The following is a 15,940-nucleotide window of genomic DNA, read 5'->3' on the forward strand; positions in this document are numbered from 1 at the left end:
ATTATCTTTTTTGGGTGAGATAAATGAGGTGAATTTCTTTGCACATTTGTATTTTCTAAATTTCTACAATAATCCTTTAGCAACTGTTTTATTTTTACAAAATAACTTTTAAATATTAGTAAATAAGCAGTGAAATTTGATAATTGCTAAGCATGATTTGATAATGATAAGCATGATCAATTTTCAAAGAGAGAAGCCAGAAGATCTCAGAGAAAAAGGACAGTTTACCACTGTCCCAAGCAGGCCCTGACCTCTCTGATAACCAGGTTAATGATTTCTGGTCTCTACCATAACTTCTACAATGACAACTCCGAGACAAATTGGTTAATGCCTCCCAAGAACTTAAAGAGATCACTTAATGAAGCTAATAAAACAAAGGAACTATTTGAAAAAGAGAAATTTTACATTTAGTTTTGAACCTTGGGTCTGTCTTTTATCTACCTGAGTGGTGCTTTGCTCGAGGTTTCTAGCCATAAAGTCCATGTACTGACAGTGAAAAGTGAGGGGTCTGCTTCAGCCCACACATTGTTCTCCAGTGATTTGTCTCCAGCTCCCACCTTGTCCCAGGATTACTGTTGGGAAAACCATGCTGCTTTCTGCTTCCAGTTTAGACAGAAGTTACCTCCTAATCAGGGAGAAACCAAGTCACACATAACAAAGCATAAACCCAATAAAGCTAATGGTTTTTAAATACTTTATTACATTGACTCTAGTTTCCTTAACAGATGAATATCAAATGAGCAACCTGGTTTAGTCACTGAAAAAAATGAAACATTTCTGAAACCTCACAAAATGGTTCAGTGTGCAAACTAGAACTAGTCAAGCATCCATCTCTTTACAGAACGGCACAGTCTCTGCAAGCAGCGGGGTGCATCGTAAGAGCTTTCTCTGCAGCCCTGAAGCCTCTCAGCTGCAGAGATGAGGGTAGATTTCACAGGAAACTCCAATGCAACTTCAAGGTCACACGTTCTCCCAGGGAGCTGCGGGGAGGATAGTGGGAAGTGACAGCTCAAACCTGCTTCAAAACCTAGACAACCGAAGTCTTACAGGGAAATTCACATTTTCTTTACTTCCAGGAAGTTACCACACACTTAAGAAACTGTGACTTCCACACCGATTCCCAATCTAGTCAATTATTTGTAGTCTTATCAGAAAACTTGTACTAAGTAGTTGTTTTGTCTATGGTTTCTTAAAATATAATTTAGTTTAATGGTTTAAAAATGAGAGTGACATTTGTATACATAGTCACAGTTTAGGAGAAAGGTAGGTGACTTGAATTTCTGAATTTGGAATGAAGAAAGTTGTTAAATGGCTTTATTTAAAAAACAAAAAAAGGCACAAAGGTATAAATGATACCCTTGTTAACAACAAGCATGAAAGTGATATAGAGATACCAGTGTTTTAAGACCAATGCCAATAGACTGATTTTTTAACAAAATCATTTCAGTTCATTAAATTATATTTCACAGCCGCTATGATGTGTCTAGCACTGATCCCAAACACATCCAGCAATTCACTAGGTTTTCCACTTTGAGGCATTCCAGACACTGCCAGCTGATGTATGTGGATGTCCGGCTCCCCAGAGACGGCTGCACACACAGCTTCTCCAAGACCACCTTCCTGGTAGTGATCCTCCACTGTGATTATCCGGCCACCTGTGGCTTTTGCGCTGGAGATAATGGTGGCAGTGTCCAGGGGTTTAATGGTAAACGGGTCAATGATTCGGACAGAAATACCTTGTTGGAAAAGGGCATCTGCAGCTGCTAAGGCTTCATGCAGGGTAATGCCAGCTCTAATAACTGTGACTTTGTCATTAACACTGCTTCGGATAACCTTGGCCTGTCCAATCTCGAAATTTTCTTGGGGGGTGTAAATAACTGCAGTTTCTGGTCCTCTGGTGCGAATGAAGCACATTCCTTTGGAACTGGCAGCCAGGTAGACAGCATGCTCCGTGGAGACGGCATCACGTGGGTAGAAAACCGTGCAATTGGGAACGCTTCGGAACATAGCTAGATCTTCCAGGGTCAGCTTGGGGGGTCCAAATTCACCCACTGACACCCCACAGTGGGAAGCAATAAGATTGATATTGGTTTGAGATATGGCTCCCATCCGGATCTGATCAAAGGCTCTTGTGAGAAAGGCAGCTAAGGTACTAACAAAAGCAATAGTTCGACCCCGGGCAGCAAAGCCAGTGCCACACTGACCATGTTCTGTTCTGCAGTGAAATGCTCAGGGTGTTCCTTCTTGAATATCTCAGAAAAGGTGGAGTTCTTTGGATCACCATCCAGGACAACAACTCTTTCGTTTGCACGGCCCAGTTTAATTAGAGCCAAACTATAAGCTTGCTGAGTAGCTATCTTGTTGCCAACTTTATAACCAGGCGGACAGGTCATTTTTATATTCGTGATGATGCTGATCTGAGTGGAGCCTTCAGCAGGTGGGTTGGGTATCGGATTCTTGTTAGTCTGTATCTGACTCTCAATTAGTCTGATGACCTCATCTGCTCTTTCTGTAGGCATTGGCTTTCCATGCCAATTTTCTGCATCCTCAACGTCTGGAATCCCCCGGCCCTTGAACGTCTTCGCAATTATGGCAGTGGGCTTTGTCTTCACTTGAGCTGCCTGGCAAAACGCAAGGCACAAGGCCTCCAAGTCGTGGCCGTCCACTAGGTAAGTATTCCACCCAAAGTCTTCACAGCGACTCTGATAGGTATCCATGCAGTGCGCAAGGGGCGCCATGCCACTCTGCCCCAAGCGGTTCACGTCAAAGACTGCCACCAGATTGCCCAAATTGTAGTGGGATGCAAAGGCCAGAGCTTCCCAGACAGAGCCTTCTGAGGACTCGCCATCGCCCAAGAGGCAGAACACCCAGTAGCTGGCCCTGTCCAAGTACTTGCCAGTAAAAGCCATTCCGCACGCGGCCCCCAGTCCTTGGCCCAGCGACCCGGTTGCCACATCCACGAATGACAGTCTGGGGGTGGGATGTCCCTCTAAGTCGCAGTTAATGGTCCGCAGATTCAGCAGGTCAGGCTCACTAATGCCTCCCGCCTCTACCCAGGCGGCGTAGAGGAGTGGGGCCGCATGGCCCTTGGAGAGGATGAACCTGTCGTTGTCCGGGTGTCTTGGCTCCATCTGTCTGTACTTCATGGTGTGAAAATATAGCACCGACATGATCTCAGCAGCACTGCAGCACTAAGTGGGGTGGCCAGAGCCAGAGGCACATATGGCTCTGATGCAATGGATGTGCAGGCGGTTGGCCACGTCCTGCAGCACCTGTGCAGTGGCTGTGTCCAGCACGGCATCAGAGGCCATGGCAGAGGCCCCTCAGTTCCCTGCTGAGCCAACAACTCCAGCCCCGGCAGTTTTGTCACGTGACAGTGACGCCCTGGCTCCGCCTCCACCGGAAACAGCTCTGAGGTTCCCTCACAGGATAGTGCACACTGGCCCCGCCTCCCAGGAAACAAGCTGGGTGGTGCTGTTGCAGCTTGGCCAACCTCCCCAAAAACAGTGCTGCAGCTTCATCACTGTGGAGGAACACCCTGGCCCTGCCTCCCTAAGGTAGCTTCTGACTTTGGTATTTGCCCTGCTCCACGGTCTCCTTCTGATGAATGGGTTTTTAATACTTATCTTGTCACCCACATGTTCAACATTATTGAAAATAATTAAATGTTTCTATACCTTTGCTCACGCTGTAAGCATTCTTCTTTCCATGTATTATAGGAAATTTAGTTGCGGCCATGCTTCTTTTTCATGCCTTGACCCAATCTCTGAGACATCTTCACTGTTCTACAGCAGTGCTTTCATGCAAATGATCCAAAGTCTCTTTTGGTCCAACCTGTATGGCAACTCTATGTCAACAAAACTTTCCAGAGCAATTGAAGATTTTGACTCTGATTTCAGATAGAAATACAATGACTAATTTGACCAAAAGTTATGGGGAAAATCAAATCTACACATGTGGAATGGGGCATCTGGAACCACAATTTCTTGAATATACCATAAAATACTGTTACTGCTAATAATTTTTAGATAAAATTAACTTGTTTTAGTTACAAAACTAAACCTGTGCCATTAAACACTTCTAGCAAGCAGGGGTTATAGATTATTATAAAAAGAAAACTGGGGAGTTCCCAATGTGGCGCAGCAGAAACGAATCCGACTAGGAACCATGAGGTTGCAAGGTTGATGCCTGGCCTTGCGCAGTGGGTTAAAGATCCAGCGTTGCCTTGAGCTGTAGTGTAGGTTGCAGACTCCACTCAGATCTGGTGTTGCTGTGGCTCTAGTGTAGGCCGGCAGCAACAGGTCGGATTAGACCCCTAGCCTGGGAACCTCCATATGCCGCAAGTGCACCCTAAAAAGGACAAAAAAAGACAAAAAAAAAAAAGAAACAAACAAACAAACAAACAAACAAACAAACCTGGGAGTTCTCATTGTGGCTTAGGGGAAACAAACCCAACTAAGAGCCATGAGGATGTGGTTTCGATCCCTGGCCTTACTCAGTGGGTTAAGGATCTGACATTGCCCTGAGCTGTGGTGTAGGTTGCAGACACAGCTCAGATCCCGCGTTGCTGTGGCTGTGCTGTAGGTCCGCAGTTGCATCTAGGATTTGACCCCTAGCCTGGGAACTTCCATATGCCTTGGGTGCAGCCCTAAAAAAAAAGCCAAAAATAAAAAAAACCTAAAACAGGAGTTGCCATTGTGGCTCAGTGGTTAATGAATCAGACTAGGAACCATGAGGTTTTGGGTTTGATCCCTGGCCTTGCTCAGTCGTTAAGGATCTGGCATTGCCATGAGCTGTGGTGTAGGTTGCAGACATGGCTTGGACCCCCAAGTTGCTGTGGCTCTGGCGTAGGCTGGCAGCTACAGCTCCGATTGGACCCCTAGCCTGGGAATCTCCATATGCCGAGGGAGCGGCCCTAGAAAAGACAAAAAGACCAAAAAAAAAAAAAAAAAAAAAAAACCTAAAACACAATGACAATGCTATGTCCTCTCCCATGCTGCTGTGTTAAAGAACTTGATTCTTGAGCAGTGGTGCTTAGCATCATTGACTTCACACTGGATCAACTTACAATCATCACACTGGAAATAAAAAAACAAGCAAAAATGCCTAAGCTTCACCCCAAACAAACTGAATTTTAATCTATGACTAGAGTCTGGGAGGCTATAGCTTTAATGCAGATTCTGTAGAATGAAAATCAAATGGATTTGGCTTTGCTAAGAGAGCTCTAAAATGGAGGCCCCAGGCCACTGAGGAAGTGATTTCAGATGGAATCTGAACTTTTGCCCATTTACTATCTTAACTCAGGCATCCAGAATATCTGCCCAATGTTCCAGAAACTCATCTTCTTGGACTCTTACCCTAAATAACTCTTCTAGCCTATCCTTAAGGACAAATATCCTTTCCTTGAAGGAGGGCCAGTCATGATTCGTTCCAGACAACTTTAACAACCTTGTGGCTTTTGCCTTTTTGAGCCCCAACTCTTTCTTTCCCCTGAGTATTCTTTTAGTTTTACCCCAACCTCTAACTCCAGAATTGCAGTTCCTAAGACCCCTAAATAAAGCTCTTTGTTCTCAGCAGCCTTGATACAGATTATTACTTGATGATTCTAATGTTTAATCAAAATTAAGAACCAATAATCTGCAGATAGACCCAGATCAGTGGTTCTCAACCTTGGTTGTAGTTTAGAATCATCAGAGGAGTTAAAAAAATAAAACTCATGTCCAGGCAGTCCAAAACAGTTAAATCAGAATTTCTGGGTAATGGATCTAGGTGTCAGTAATTTTTAAAACTCTCCAGATGATTTCAATGTTCAATAGGGTTGTAAACAACTAACTCATGGGGTCTTGCTCTCTTCGTATATCTCTTACATTGTATCTCAGGAAAAAAAAATTTTTTTTAACTTATTTACTACTTAAATTAATTCTACCATTTTTATTTTTAAGACTATGTATTAGAAAAAACCATAATGGTATGACGCTGACAAGACTTTAAGACTTGCCAAAGGAATGTTGGATTTGCAAAAATCCTTAGAAGCTCATCTTGTATTACTCTGCATTCCCTTTGCAAATTAATGCTTGCTTATCTTTTAAGACAAATATAGGAAGAGAAAATAGAAATATACTAGACTAGGACTGGGAGTAAAGATGGAAATTAGAGAAAAAAAAATATTCCCAGCATCATAATATCAAACTACTAGGGGCTGAAAGTAAAGCAGTTAATATAAATGTGGCTAACTCAGTTATTTTGGCTGACAAGAGCTCTGATAAACATAGTAGTATAAAATGGTCTATGAGGCTGTGTTTACCAAAAATGGGGGGAGAAGGGAGAAATAAGGACTACTCAACATTTCTTTTAAAGTTCCCAAATTCTTCCATTCATTTAAAGTATTGCACAACTATCTCCCAAGTGTTAAAGAGAAAGTTCTTAACATTAGTAAAGGTCAAGTTGTTAAAAAAAAAATGTCAAGTCTTGGAAATTTAACACCCTCGATACTGAATGTGGATTTCCCTCTTATTCTGTGAGACCGTGTGGACTTTTTTGACTACATAGAAAAGAATGTTTTGTAAATTATCTGTAAAATATTATAAATTGTTCTGAGTTTTTTTAAAGGGAGAAATGGAAATTCATATATAAATTATTAATATTTCTCGTAGACACTGTAGTCTTTTTTTTGTTTGTTTTGGTCTTTTTAGGGCCGAACCCGCAGCATTTGGAGGTTCCCAGGTTAAGGGACAAATGAGAGCTTTGGCTGCCGGCCTACACCACAGCCACAGCCAACGCCGGATCCTTTATCCACTGAGCGAGGCCAGGGATCGAACTCTCGTCCTCATGGATGCTAGTAAGGTTTGTTTCCGCCGAGCCACGACAGGAACTCCTGGTCTTTTAAATATAATTTTTAAGTAAGCAATTGAAAATAACCAAATAAGTATAAAGTATGCATAGATTGATAATGCAAATCACACAGTGTGGCTGTGAAACTTCGTCAAATAAATCAAAGGCATGATACCATATTCTATTTTTCCCATTTAGAAGAGGCTATTGTTGACAAAAGGCCAGCCAGCCGCAAATTTTTAGCCAACATGCCGAAAATTTAGCTGTCTTAGAGAAATGTCCATTACTCCTTTTAGAAGTTATTTTAGAAGGCAGTCAAAAGATTTCTGTAAACAGGAAGAAATTTTTCATTCATTAATTTTTGCTTATCCACCTAAAGCACAGATTGGTGACCTCAAGCACTTACTGTATTAGGGAGTTAATGTGGGTAAATTAATGTAGGCTTTAATGTGAGAGGATTGCAAGAGATTGTGACAAACTGGAAACCTAAAGGTATTCAAAACCGAAAGATATTGAAAAAACTGGGAGTTCCCATGTCTCTCAGTGGCTTCAGGATCTGATGTTATCATTGCTGTGACTTGGGTCACTGCTGTGGCTTGGGTTCCACCCCTGGCCCCAAATTCCTCATGCCTTGGGTGCTGGGGAGGGGGGTTTGAAAATTTTGTTGGGGGAAAAACTATATCTCAGCTGCCAATCTTTACCCCAATTTAAAATCAGTTATAAATAAATAAGTATTTTGTTTTATGTTAAATTTTTCACTATAATTGTTTTTTATACTATGAGAAATTATTTACTGTAATGTGTACTTGAAATGAAAATGAAACCTACTAATATGACTAATATAAGTAGCTTTGGAGGGAAACATAAATAGTAGCAATTTCTGAAGAAACAAAGCACACCACCTTACTCAGGAGGTCTGTACCAATTTATGGAAATACACATTTCTACTATGCGAGGGTGAGTTATATTTAGATTGGGTGCCCAGAAGTTTCACTTATCTCTTACCTGAATTGTTGAGTTTTGTTAAATGGAATGTTATAAAATAAAGACACAAATTATGAATTCATCCTTTTTCTTCCTTGTTTGAATTTGGTTAGTCCAGAGGGCTGAGTGTGGAACAAGCGAGGATAACATTCTTGTGTAGGGAAGCATGTTCCTAGCAGGAAGAAATGTGCTGTGTGTTCTACTTTACTGCTTTGAAATTTATGGCTGATGCTATTACTGATGGTCCTATTTTTTCCATAGTTTATGGAGTCCTTAGTGTTCTATGGAGGAGAAGGGTAGACAGTAACATAACATATTAAGGAAGGAAGGCCTACCTCTTAATGTGCTTCTCAGATGAATAAGTCCTGGGAATGCAAGGCACAGCATGGTAACTACAGTTCAATACTCAGTATCATATGTTTGAAAGTTGCTAAGAGGTTTCAAAAGTTCTTACCACACACAAACAAACTGTAACTATGTGAGGTGATGAATATGTTAACTAACTTACTGTGGTAATCATTTTGCAATATATATGTGTATCAAATCATGACATTTTTAAACCTCAAACTTATACACTAGTATATTCATTATATCTCAGTAAACCTCGTGGGAGGAAATAAAGTGCTTCCCTGCTAAGTCCATTATTTCTTTTTAAAAAATATTTTTATTAAAGTATAGTTGATTTATAATGCTGAGCCAACTTTTGCTGTACAGCAAAGTGACCCAGTTATATATATATGTATATATATATGTGTGTGTGTATATATATATATACACATCTATATACATATATATATATATACATATATACACACACACACACATTCTTTTTCTCTTATTATCTTCCATCATATTCTATCCTGAGAGTCTAGATATAGTTCCCTGTGCTATATAGGGCCTCATTTCTTATCCATTCTAAATGTCATAGTTTGCATCTACCAATCCCAAACTCCCCATTCATCTCACTCCCTCCCCCCTCCCCAGCAATCACAAATCTGCTCTCTGTGTCTGCAAGTCTGTTTCTGTTTTGTAGATAGGTTCATTTGTGCCATATTTTCAATTCCACGTATAAGTGACATCATATGGTATTTGTCTTTCTGACTTACTTCACTTGAAATGAGACTCTCTAGTTGCATCGATGTTATGGTAAATGCCATTATATCATTTCTTTTTTTATGGCTGAGTAGTATTCCATTGTGTATATGTACTGCATCTTCATAATCTTTCATCTGTCAATGGACATTTAGGTTTTTCCACTATGTCTTGGCTATTTTGAATAGTACTGCTGTGAACATAGGGGTGCACATAGCTTTTTGAATTGCAGTTTTGACTGAATATATTCCCAGGAGTGGGATTGCTGGATCATATGGTAGTTCTATATTTAGTTTTCTTAGGAACCTCCATGCTCTTTTCCATAGTGGCTGCACCAATTTACATTCCCACCAACAGTGAAGAAGGGTTCCCTTTTCTCCACACCCTCTCCAGCATTTGTTATTTGTAGACTTATTAATGATGGCCATTTTTACTCATGTGTGGTTCTTCATTGTAGTTTTGATTTGCATTTCTTTAATAATTAGTGATGTTGAGCATTTTTTCATGTGCCCACTGGCCATCTGTATGTCTTCTTTGGAAAAATGTCTATTTGGATCTACTGCCCATTTTTCATTTGGGTTTTTGTTATTGTTGTTGTTGAGTTGTATGAGTTGTTTTTATTTTTGGAGATTAAGCTCATTATCAATTGCATCATTTGCAAAAATTTTCTCCCATTGTGTATGTTCTTTTCTTTTGTTTAATGGTTTCCTTTGCAGTGAAGTCTGCTTCCACTGACTGATTTCTCTCCTGACAATAGTTACATTGTTCTGTTTTTTGAAATAGCTGGTCTTTTTCTGTTTGTTTGTTTTAATTAAATGATGGACATCATTTGGGAGTGCTCTGTTTTTTATTTTGTTAAATTAAATTTGCTCTATTTTATTTTGTTAAAAGCCCAATGAGAGCATTGGCCTTCATTGCAGCCGACAGCTTGATGCTTTAAAATTTTTTAAGTTTGTTAAGGTGGGATTGAAAGTATGCTTCATTCCGGCATTAATACAAAAGCATAATCTCTTCAGGGTCTCCATGGTAGGTCCTGGGTGTCCAACAAGTACCCTCCACGCTGGCCGGTGAAGATTCAATCCTGTCGGTCAGCTCTAGGAGCTCTGGGGACTGTTTCATTTACTATCTCCAAGTTGTCCTCTGCCTGGCCTAGCAGAGGCCTCCAGGAGACTACCCTGCTCAATGTGAGACAACCCTTCCTGCAATGCTCTCTGCAAAGCACTTCCAGGAAGGACATCAAGAAGATGGCATGGCACGCCTTATTTTTCTTCTTTAGGGAATCCCAGTCTTGTGCTGTTTTCCAGTGCATGACCACTGTTGCTTGCTTGGTGTAGTGCATCTAGTTTTGTAGTTGTTTATGGCTAGAGGGTAAGTCCCATTCTAGTTACTCTGTTATGGCCTCAAAACATTTTGAAATGTTTTGTTACCTTAACACTTCACAGGGGGCATATTCTCTCTGAGCTACATCCCATACCATTCTCAACTGTTGTTCACACACTTCCATTACCACTCTGAACCCAGAAGACGTTGGGGTTTGGGGGTCTTTACTACATCACTTATTGCTAACCTTTTTGGTGTCATTTAAAAATAAGTCCCCCAAAGTACAGTATAATGAAATCTTAATTGCTAAGAACTATTAAAAAAAAAACCCTCATTTTTATAGTTAGTTGAATTTTCTAGAGAGATTTAATACTGCTCTGTGAAGCACAAAAATTGTGCATTTGAATGATCTTAAATTAGCTTCTCTAAGACACATCAAATACCCGCCTTTCTTCTTCTAAAGGGGATGTGAAACTTTAATCTTTTCTTTGGTAACTAATGGTCATCATTATAAACACTGGCTATTCTCTATTGAAATTCAATCAAATCAATCAAAATAGCTATTGAGAATGATGCTTGAGGCAGGTTATCTTCAGAATAATGTTCAGGATAAATGTTCAATTTTTATTACTGTACTATAGCATAATTTTCAGGTTAGAGGGCTGTGATAACAAAATGACCCTCCTTCCCCAAAGGGAAAAATGGAAGTGGTTCAAGCAAGGTTTAAGTTCATTTCTTCTTAATGTGAATGGTCAGAAGATAATGAAAGGTCCAGACTTGCCAGGAAGTTCTGCTCAACAGGGTCTTTCTGTCTTGTTGCCCTCTGGTTCCTCAAGTGTGGCCTCATCTGCAAAGTTGAAGCTGGAATCTATCCTTTTTTTTTTTTTTTTTTTTTGGCTTGTTAGGGCCACACCTACTGCAAATATAAGTTCCCAGGCTAGGGATCAAATTGGAGCTGTAGCTGCTGGCCTACACCACAGTCACAGCAACGCGAGATCCTTCACCCAGAGTGAGGTCAGGGATCAAATCCACATCCTTATGGACACTTGTTGGGTTCGTTACTGAAACCATGTACCAGACCCTAAATCTTTGTGTTCAGAAGGAATAGGCCTTTCCTTTAGCCTCCCATGCCTCCCTCAGTCTCAAAAGGCTAACTCAAGAGTTCATGACTAGGAAATGTTGTTACAGCTAAAAACTAGTTACAACAGTCTCCATCATGTTATGCCCGGACTTGGTCCACTAATTACTAGTTTTTACTTTCTAGTTAGAGTTACATCTTACCTAGTGTCTGCCTTTCCACGAATGAGCTCTTCCTTGCTTAATTGCTTTCTTTTACTAATGGCTAATTTCCAGTTGGAGTTCTACTGCACCTAGTGTTTTCTTTGGTAATTGAAACACTCCCTACCACCCCTTCCCTGTAAGCAATTTTCATTCCAGAGTGAAGGTCAAGGAACAATAACCCTGAAGATAACCAGAAACCATCACCAGACTGAGGCTGGATTTGCCTACTCTGAAATGATCTATGGATGAAGAATAATGCAGACACCTTAATCAATAACCTGTCTTCCGAGCTAAACCTATAAAACCCCTTGCTCTCCCCTCTCAAGTCAGGACATAGTTTTTTGTTTTTTTTTTTTTCATCTTTTTGCCATTTGTTGGGCCGCTGCCACGGCATATGGACGTTCACAGGCTAGGGGGCAAATCGGAGCTGTAGCCACCCGCACATGCCACAGCCACAGCAACACGGGATCTGAGCCGCGTCTGCAACCCACACGGCAACGTGGGATCCTTAACCCACTGAGCAAGGCCAGGGTTCAAACCTACAACCTCATGGTTCCCAGTCAGATTCACCAACCACTGAGCCACAACAGGAATTCCAGGACATAGTTTTGAGGCACCAGCCTGCTGTGTCCTCCCATGCCTGGTAAAGCAATAAAGCTGTTCTCTCCCTCAAAATCTGTCTCCGAGACTTAACTGGCGCCAGTGTACAGGGAGTACATTTTCAGCTACATTACCACTGAACCACAGTGGGAAATCCTATCCTGTCTTCTAGAAGGAATAAAAATGACGGAAGGGACATCATCCACTTATTGTTCAGGAGGTGACCCAGAAATCGTAAATTTCACATCTCATATTCCACTGGTGAGACTTACTTGTCTGGTCACACCCAATATTACGGGAGACTGGGAAATGTAGCAGCATGCCCATTGCTCTGTTAAAATTTAGGGTCAGGGCTCATAAAATTAAGACAAAAGGAGGAACTAATACTGGTAGTTCATAATTTCCACTGCATAGGATTTTAATATTTACCTTCTGGTTCTGTATATCATCTTGCAACACTCTTACAGTGTTTTCAAGTTCAAAATAGTTCATCTTCAGAACCATTTTTCATATGCTTAAAAATCAGAGCAAATTTTTTATTAAATAGTGATAATTTATTCATTTCTTTATTGCATACTTGATGGACTCAAGGCTTACATAGTGCTCTACAAATGCAATAAAGATGGTTCTTGCCATCCAGATACTGAGCTTTATCAGGGAGAGCACTGGTGATTACAGCAAATGCCCCTTGATGCTAAGCATGACAGCAGGGCAGTGAGGCAAACACCACTCTCAGCCAGTAACCAGGGAGGGCATCACTGAAGAGGTCATCTTGGACCTAGGTTTTGTAGGATGGCCATGATTTTGATTAGTGTCAGTATTATGAGAAGTCAAAGCAAAGCTATGAAAGCAGAAAAAGAGAATTTCTAATCTAACAGGAAGGGAAGATTCAGGCTGAGGGCAATGAGGGGAAGGCAGGAAGCCAGATCTTGCAAAGGCCTTGAAACAGAGCCTGGTATGATATTTCTGAGTTTTGTTTTGATCTCTTGCTTTTGGGCTGAGGGTGAAGTGAAATGAAAAGGTCTTTATCCTCTGAAGGTCTTGATCATGGCAGTATTTGGGAAAATTCTTTGGATAGTGTTAGGACAAATAAAATGGAGGTGGGGAAGGCAAAGCTTTGCAGAACTTGGATAATAAAAACCAGATGGATGGACCCAGTGAGATTCTCATACTAAGGGAAGTAAGTCAGGCAGAGAAAAACAAATACTATATGAGATCACTTACGTGTGGAATATAAAACATGACACAAATCAACATATCAACGAAACATAAGCAGACTCACAGACATAAAGAACAGACTTGTGGTTGCCATGGGGGAGGGATAGATTGGGAGTTTAGGATTAATATATACACACTACTATATATAAAATATATAGTCAACAAGGTCCTACTGTATAGTACAGGGAACAATATTCAATATCCTATGATAAACCATAATGGAAAAGAAAACGAAAAAGAATATATATATATATGTGTAACCGAATCAATCACTTTACTATACAGTAGAAATTAACATATTATAAATGAACTTTAATTCCACCAAATTTTTTTCTAAAAGACTTACCTAGGGATTTCTGTGTCTTGTTAACTCCATAAAAAATATAATTCTGAACATTAATGTGAGCAAGTAGAATTTTGACAAGATTGAGAACAAGAAGTGGAGAGAGAAGTAGATCTGCTGTAACAAAGGACCACTCACTGGGGGTGTGGATGGGGGCTAACACAACAGTAATATGTTGTCTCACAGCCCTGATGGCTGGAGATGCAAGATCATGGTGTCCACCAGATCGTCCTTCTGAGGCCATGAGGATGGGTGTCCACCCCAGCCCCTGTCCTGGATTTGCAGGTGGCTGTCTTCTCCATGGCCCCCTCCCTCCGTAGGTGTCTGAGTCCAAATCTCCCCTTTGCATAACGACACAAGTTTTGCTGCCTTAGGGCCCATCTTAATGACCTACTTTAATCTGATTACTTCTGAAAGGCTATCTTCAAACGACACCACACTCTGAGGTAGGGGTTAGGACTCCAGGACATATTTGGGGGAAGCAGTTAAAACCATAACATGTCTTATGGTCATTAATATTTACATGGTGTCTCCTTCATGCATGGAATGTCCAGATTTCTCCCTTCTTTCTTCCCCCCTCTCTCCATCATTTCTTTCTTTCCTTTTTTATTTTTTTATTTTTAAATTTTTTTTCCTTTTGGGGAAGCACCTGTGGCACATGGAGTTTCCCAGGCTAGGGGGTTGAATTGGAGCTACAGCTGCCGGCCTATGCCACAGCCACAGCAATGCCAGACTGCTGATCCGAGCTACCTCTTCGACCTACACTCACAGCAATGCCGGATCCTTAACCCACTTAGCAGGGCCAGGGATGAAATCTGCATCCTCATCAATACTAGTCAGGTTTGTTATCCCTGAGCCATGACAGGAACTCTATTCTTTTTAAAAAAAAATTTCATTAAAGTATAGTTGATTTACAATATTGTGCCAATTTCTGCTGTACAGCATAGTGACCCAGTCATATATATATATATATATGTACATTCTTTGTCTCATACTATCTTCCATCGTGTTCTATCCTGAGACAGTGGATAGAGTTCCCTGTGCTGTACAGTAGGACCTCATTGCTTATCCATTCTAAATGTAACGGTTTGCATCTACCAACCCAAATTTCCCATCCATCCCTCTGCTCCCTTGGCAACCATAAGTCTGTTCTTTGTGTGAGTCTGTTTCTATTTTGTAGATGGGTTCATTTGTGCCACATTTTATTTTATTTTATTTTGTTTTTGTGTGTGTTTTTAGGGCTACACCTGTAGCACACAGAGGTTCCCAGGCTAGGGGTTGAATCAGAGCTGCAGCCGCCGGCCTACGCCACAGCCACAGTAACTCAGGATCCGAGCCATGTCTGCGACCTACACCACAGCTCACGGCAACGCCAGATCCTTAACCCACTGAGCAAGGCAGGGGATTGAACCTGCAACCTCATGGTTACTACTCGGGTTCGTTAACCACTGAGCCACGATGGGAACTCCTGTGCCATATTTTAGATTCCACATATATGTGATATCATATGGTATTTGTCTCTCTCCAACTTACTTCACTTAGTGTGAGAATTTCTAGATGCGTCCATGTTACTGGCAAATGCCATTATTTCATTCTTTTCATATTTCTTCTTTTCATCAGGGCACTAGTACTCCTGGATTAGGGGCCTAACCTTCCCCAGTAATGACCTCATCTAAACTAGTTACATCTGCAAGGATCCTGTTTCCCAATTAAGTCACATTCTGAATTGTTACAGTCTAGGACTTGCACACTTACACCTCGAGCTTGGTCACCAGCCTTTATGCCTTTGCTTGCATTAACACATCTCTAGTGACACCACAGTCTTTGACCACTTTAATCATCAAATTCAGCTTAAAAACAGAGTGAGTTATTTCCCTCCTGCTCCCCACCTCAATGCTGTTAAATTAACCATTTATCCTTCCTGCTATTTTCCATGCTGTCTTCTTTCCTCCTTTTGTTCTAAGTGGGACTTACTATGCAAACTGTCTTAACACTCCCTTTTTTTACCTAACATGTCTACATTTCTACACACGGATTTGAATCAGTTTTTAAAATAGCAGCAGGAGCTCCCTGATGGCTCAGTTGATTAAGGATCTGGCATTGTCATTGCTGTGACAAGGGTTTGATGCCTTGCCTGGGAACTTCCGCACAACCTGGCCAAAAAAAATTAAAACGGCAGCAAAATAACAGCCTTTGTACCAAACTAGCGGATGTGGCCACCAGGTGGCATTAGCGCACAAGCAGTGTCATTGGGAGGGCCCACACAGACGT

General features: G+C 41.1%; 1 protein-coding gene across 1 annotated transcript; it reads right to left on the reverse strand.

Moving 5' to 3' along the window:
- Positions 1–1,298: 1,298 nt before the first annotated feature.
- TKTL2 (transketolase like 2) lies at positions 1,299–3,455 on the reverse strand. Its single transcript, XM_013978706.3, is given in 2 exon segments — positions 1,299–2,192; positions 2,195–3,455. Coding segments are annotated over 2 exon segments (1,866 nt in total). The 5' UTR covers positions 3,312–3,455; the 3' UTR covers positions 1,299–1,443.
- Positions 3,456–15,940: the final 12,485 nt, after the last annotated feature.

The sequence above is a fragment of the Sus scrofa genome, chromosome 8, assembly GCF_054392235.1.
Source record: "Sus scrofa isolate SSC_HxYL_T2T_F1_AM1 chromosome 8, Sscrofa_HxYL_maternal_Yorkshire_Landrace_v2.0, whole genome shotgun sequence".
NCBI lineage: Eukaryota > Metazoa > Chordata > Mammalia > Artiodactyla > Suidae > Sus > Sus scrofa.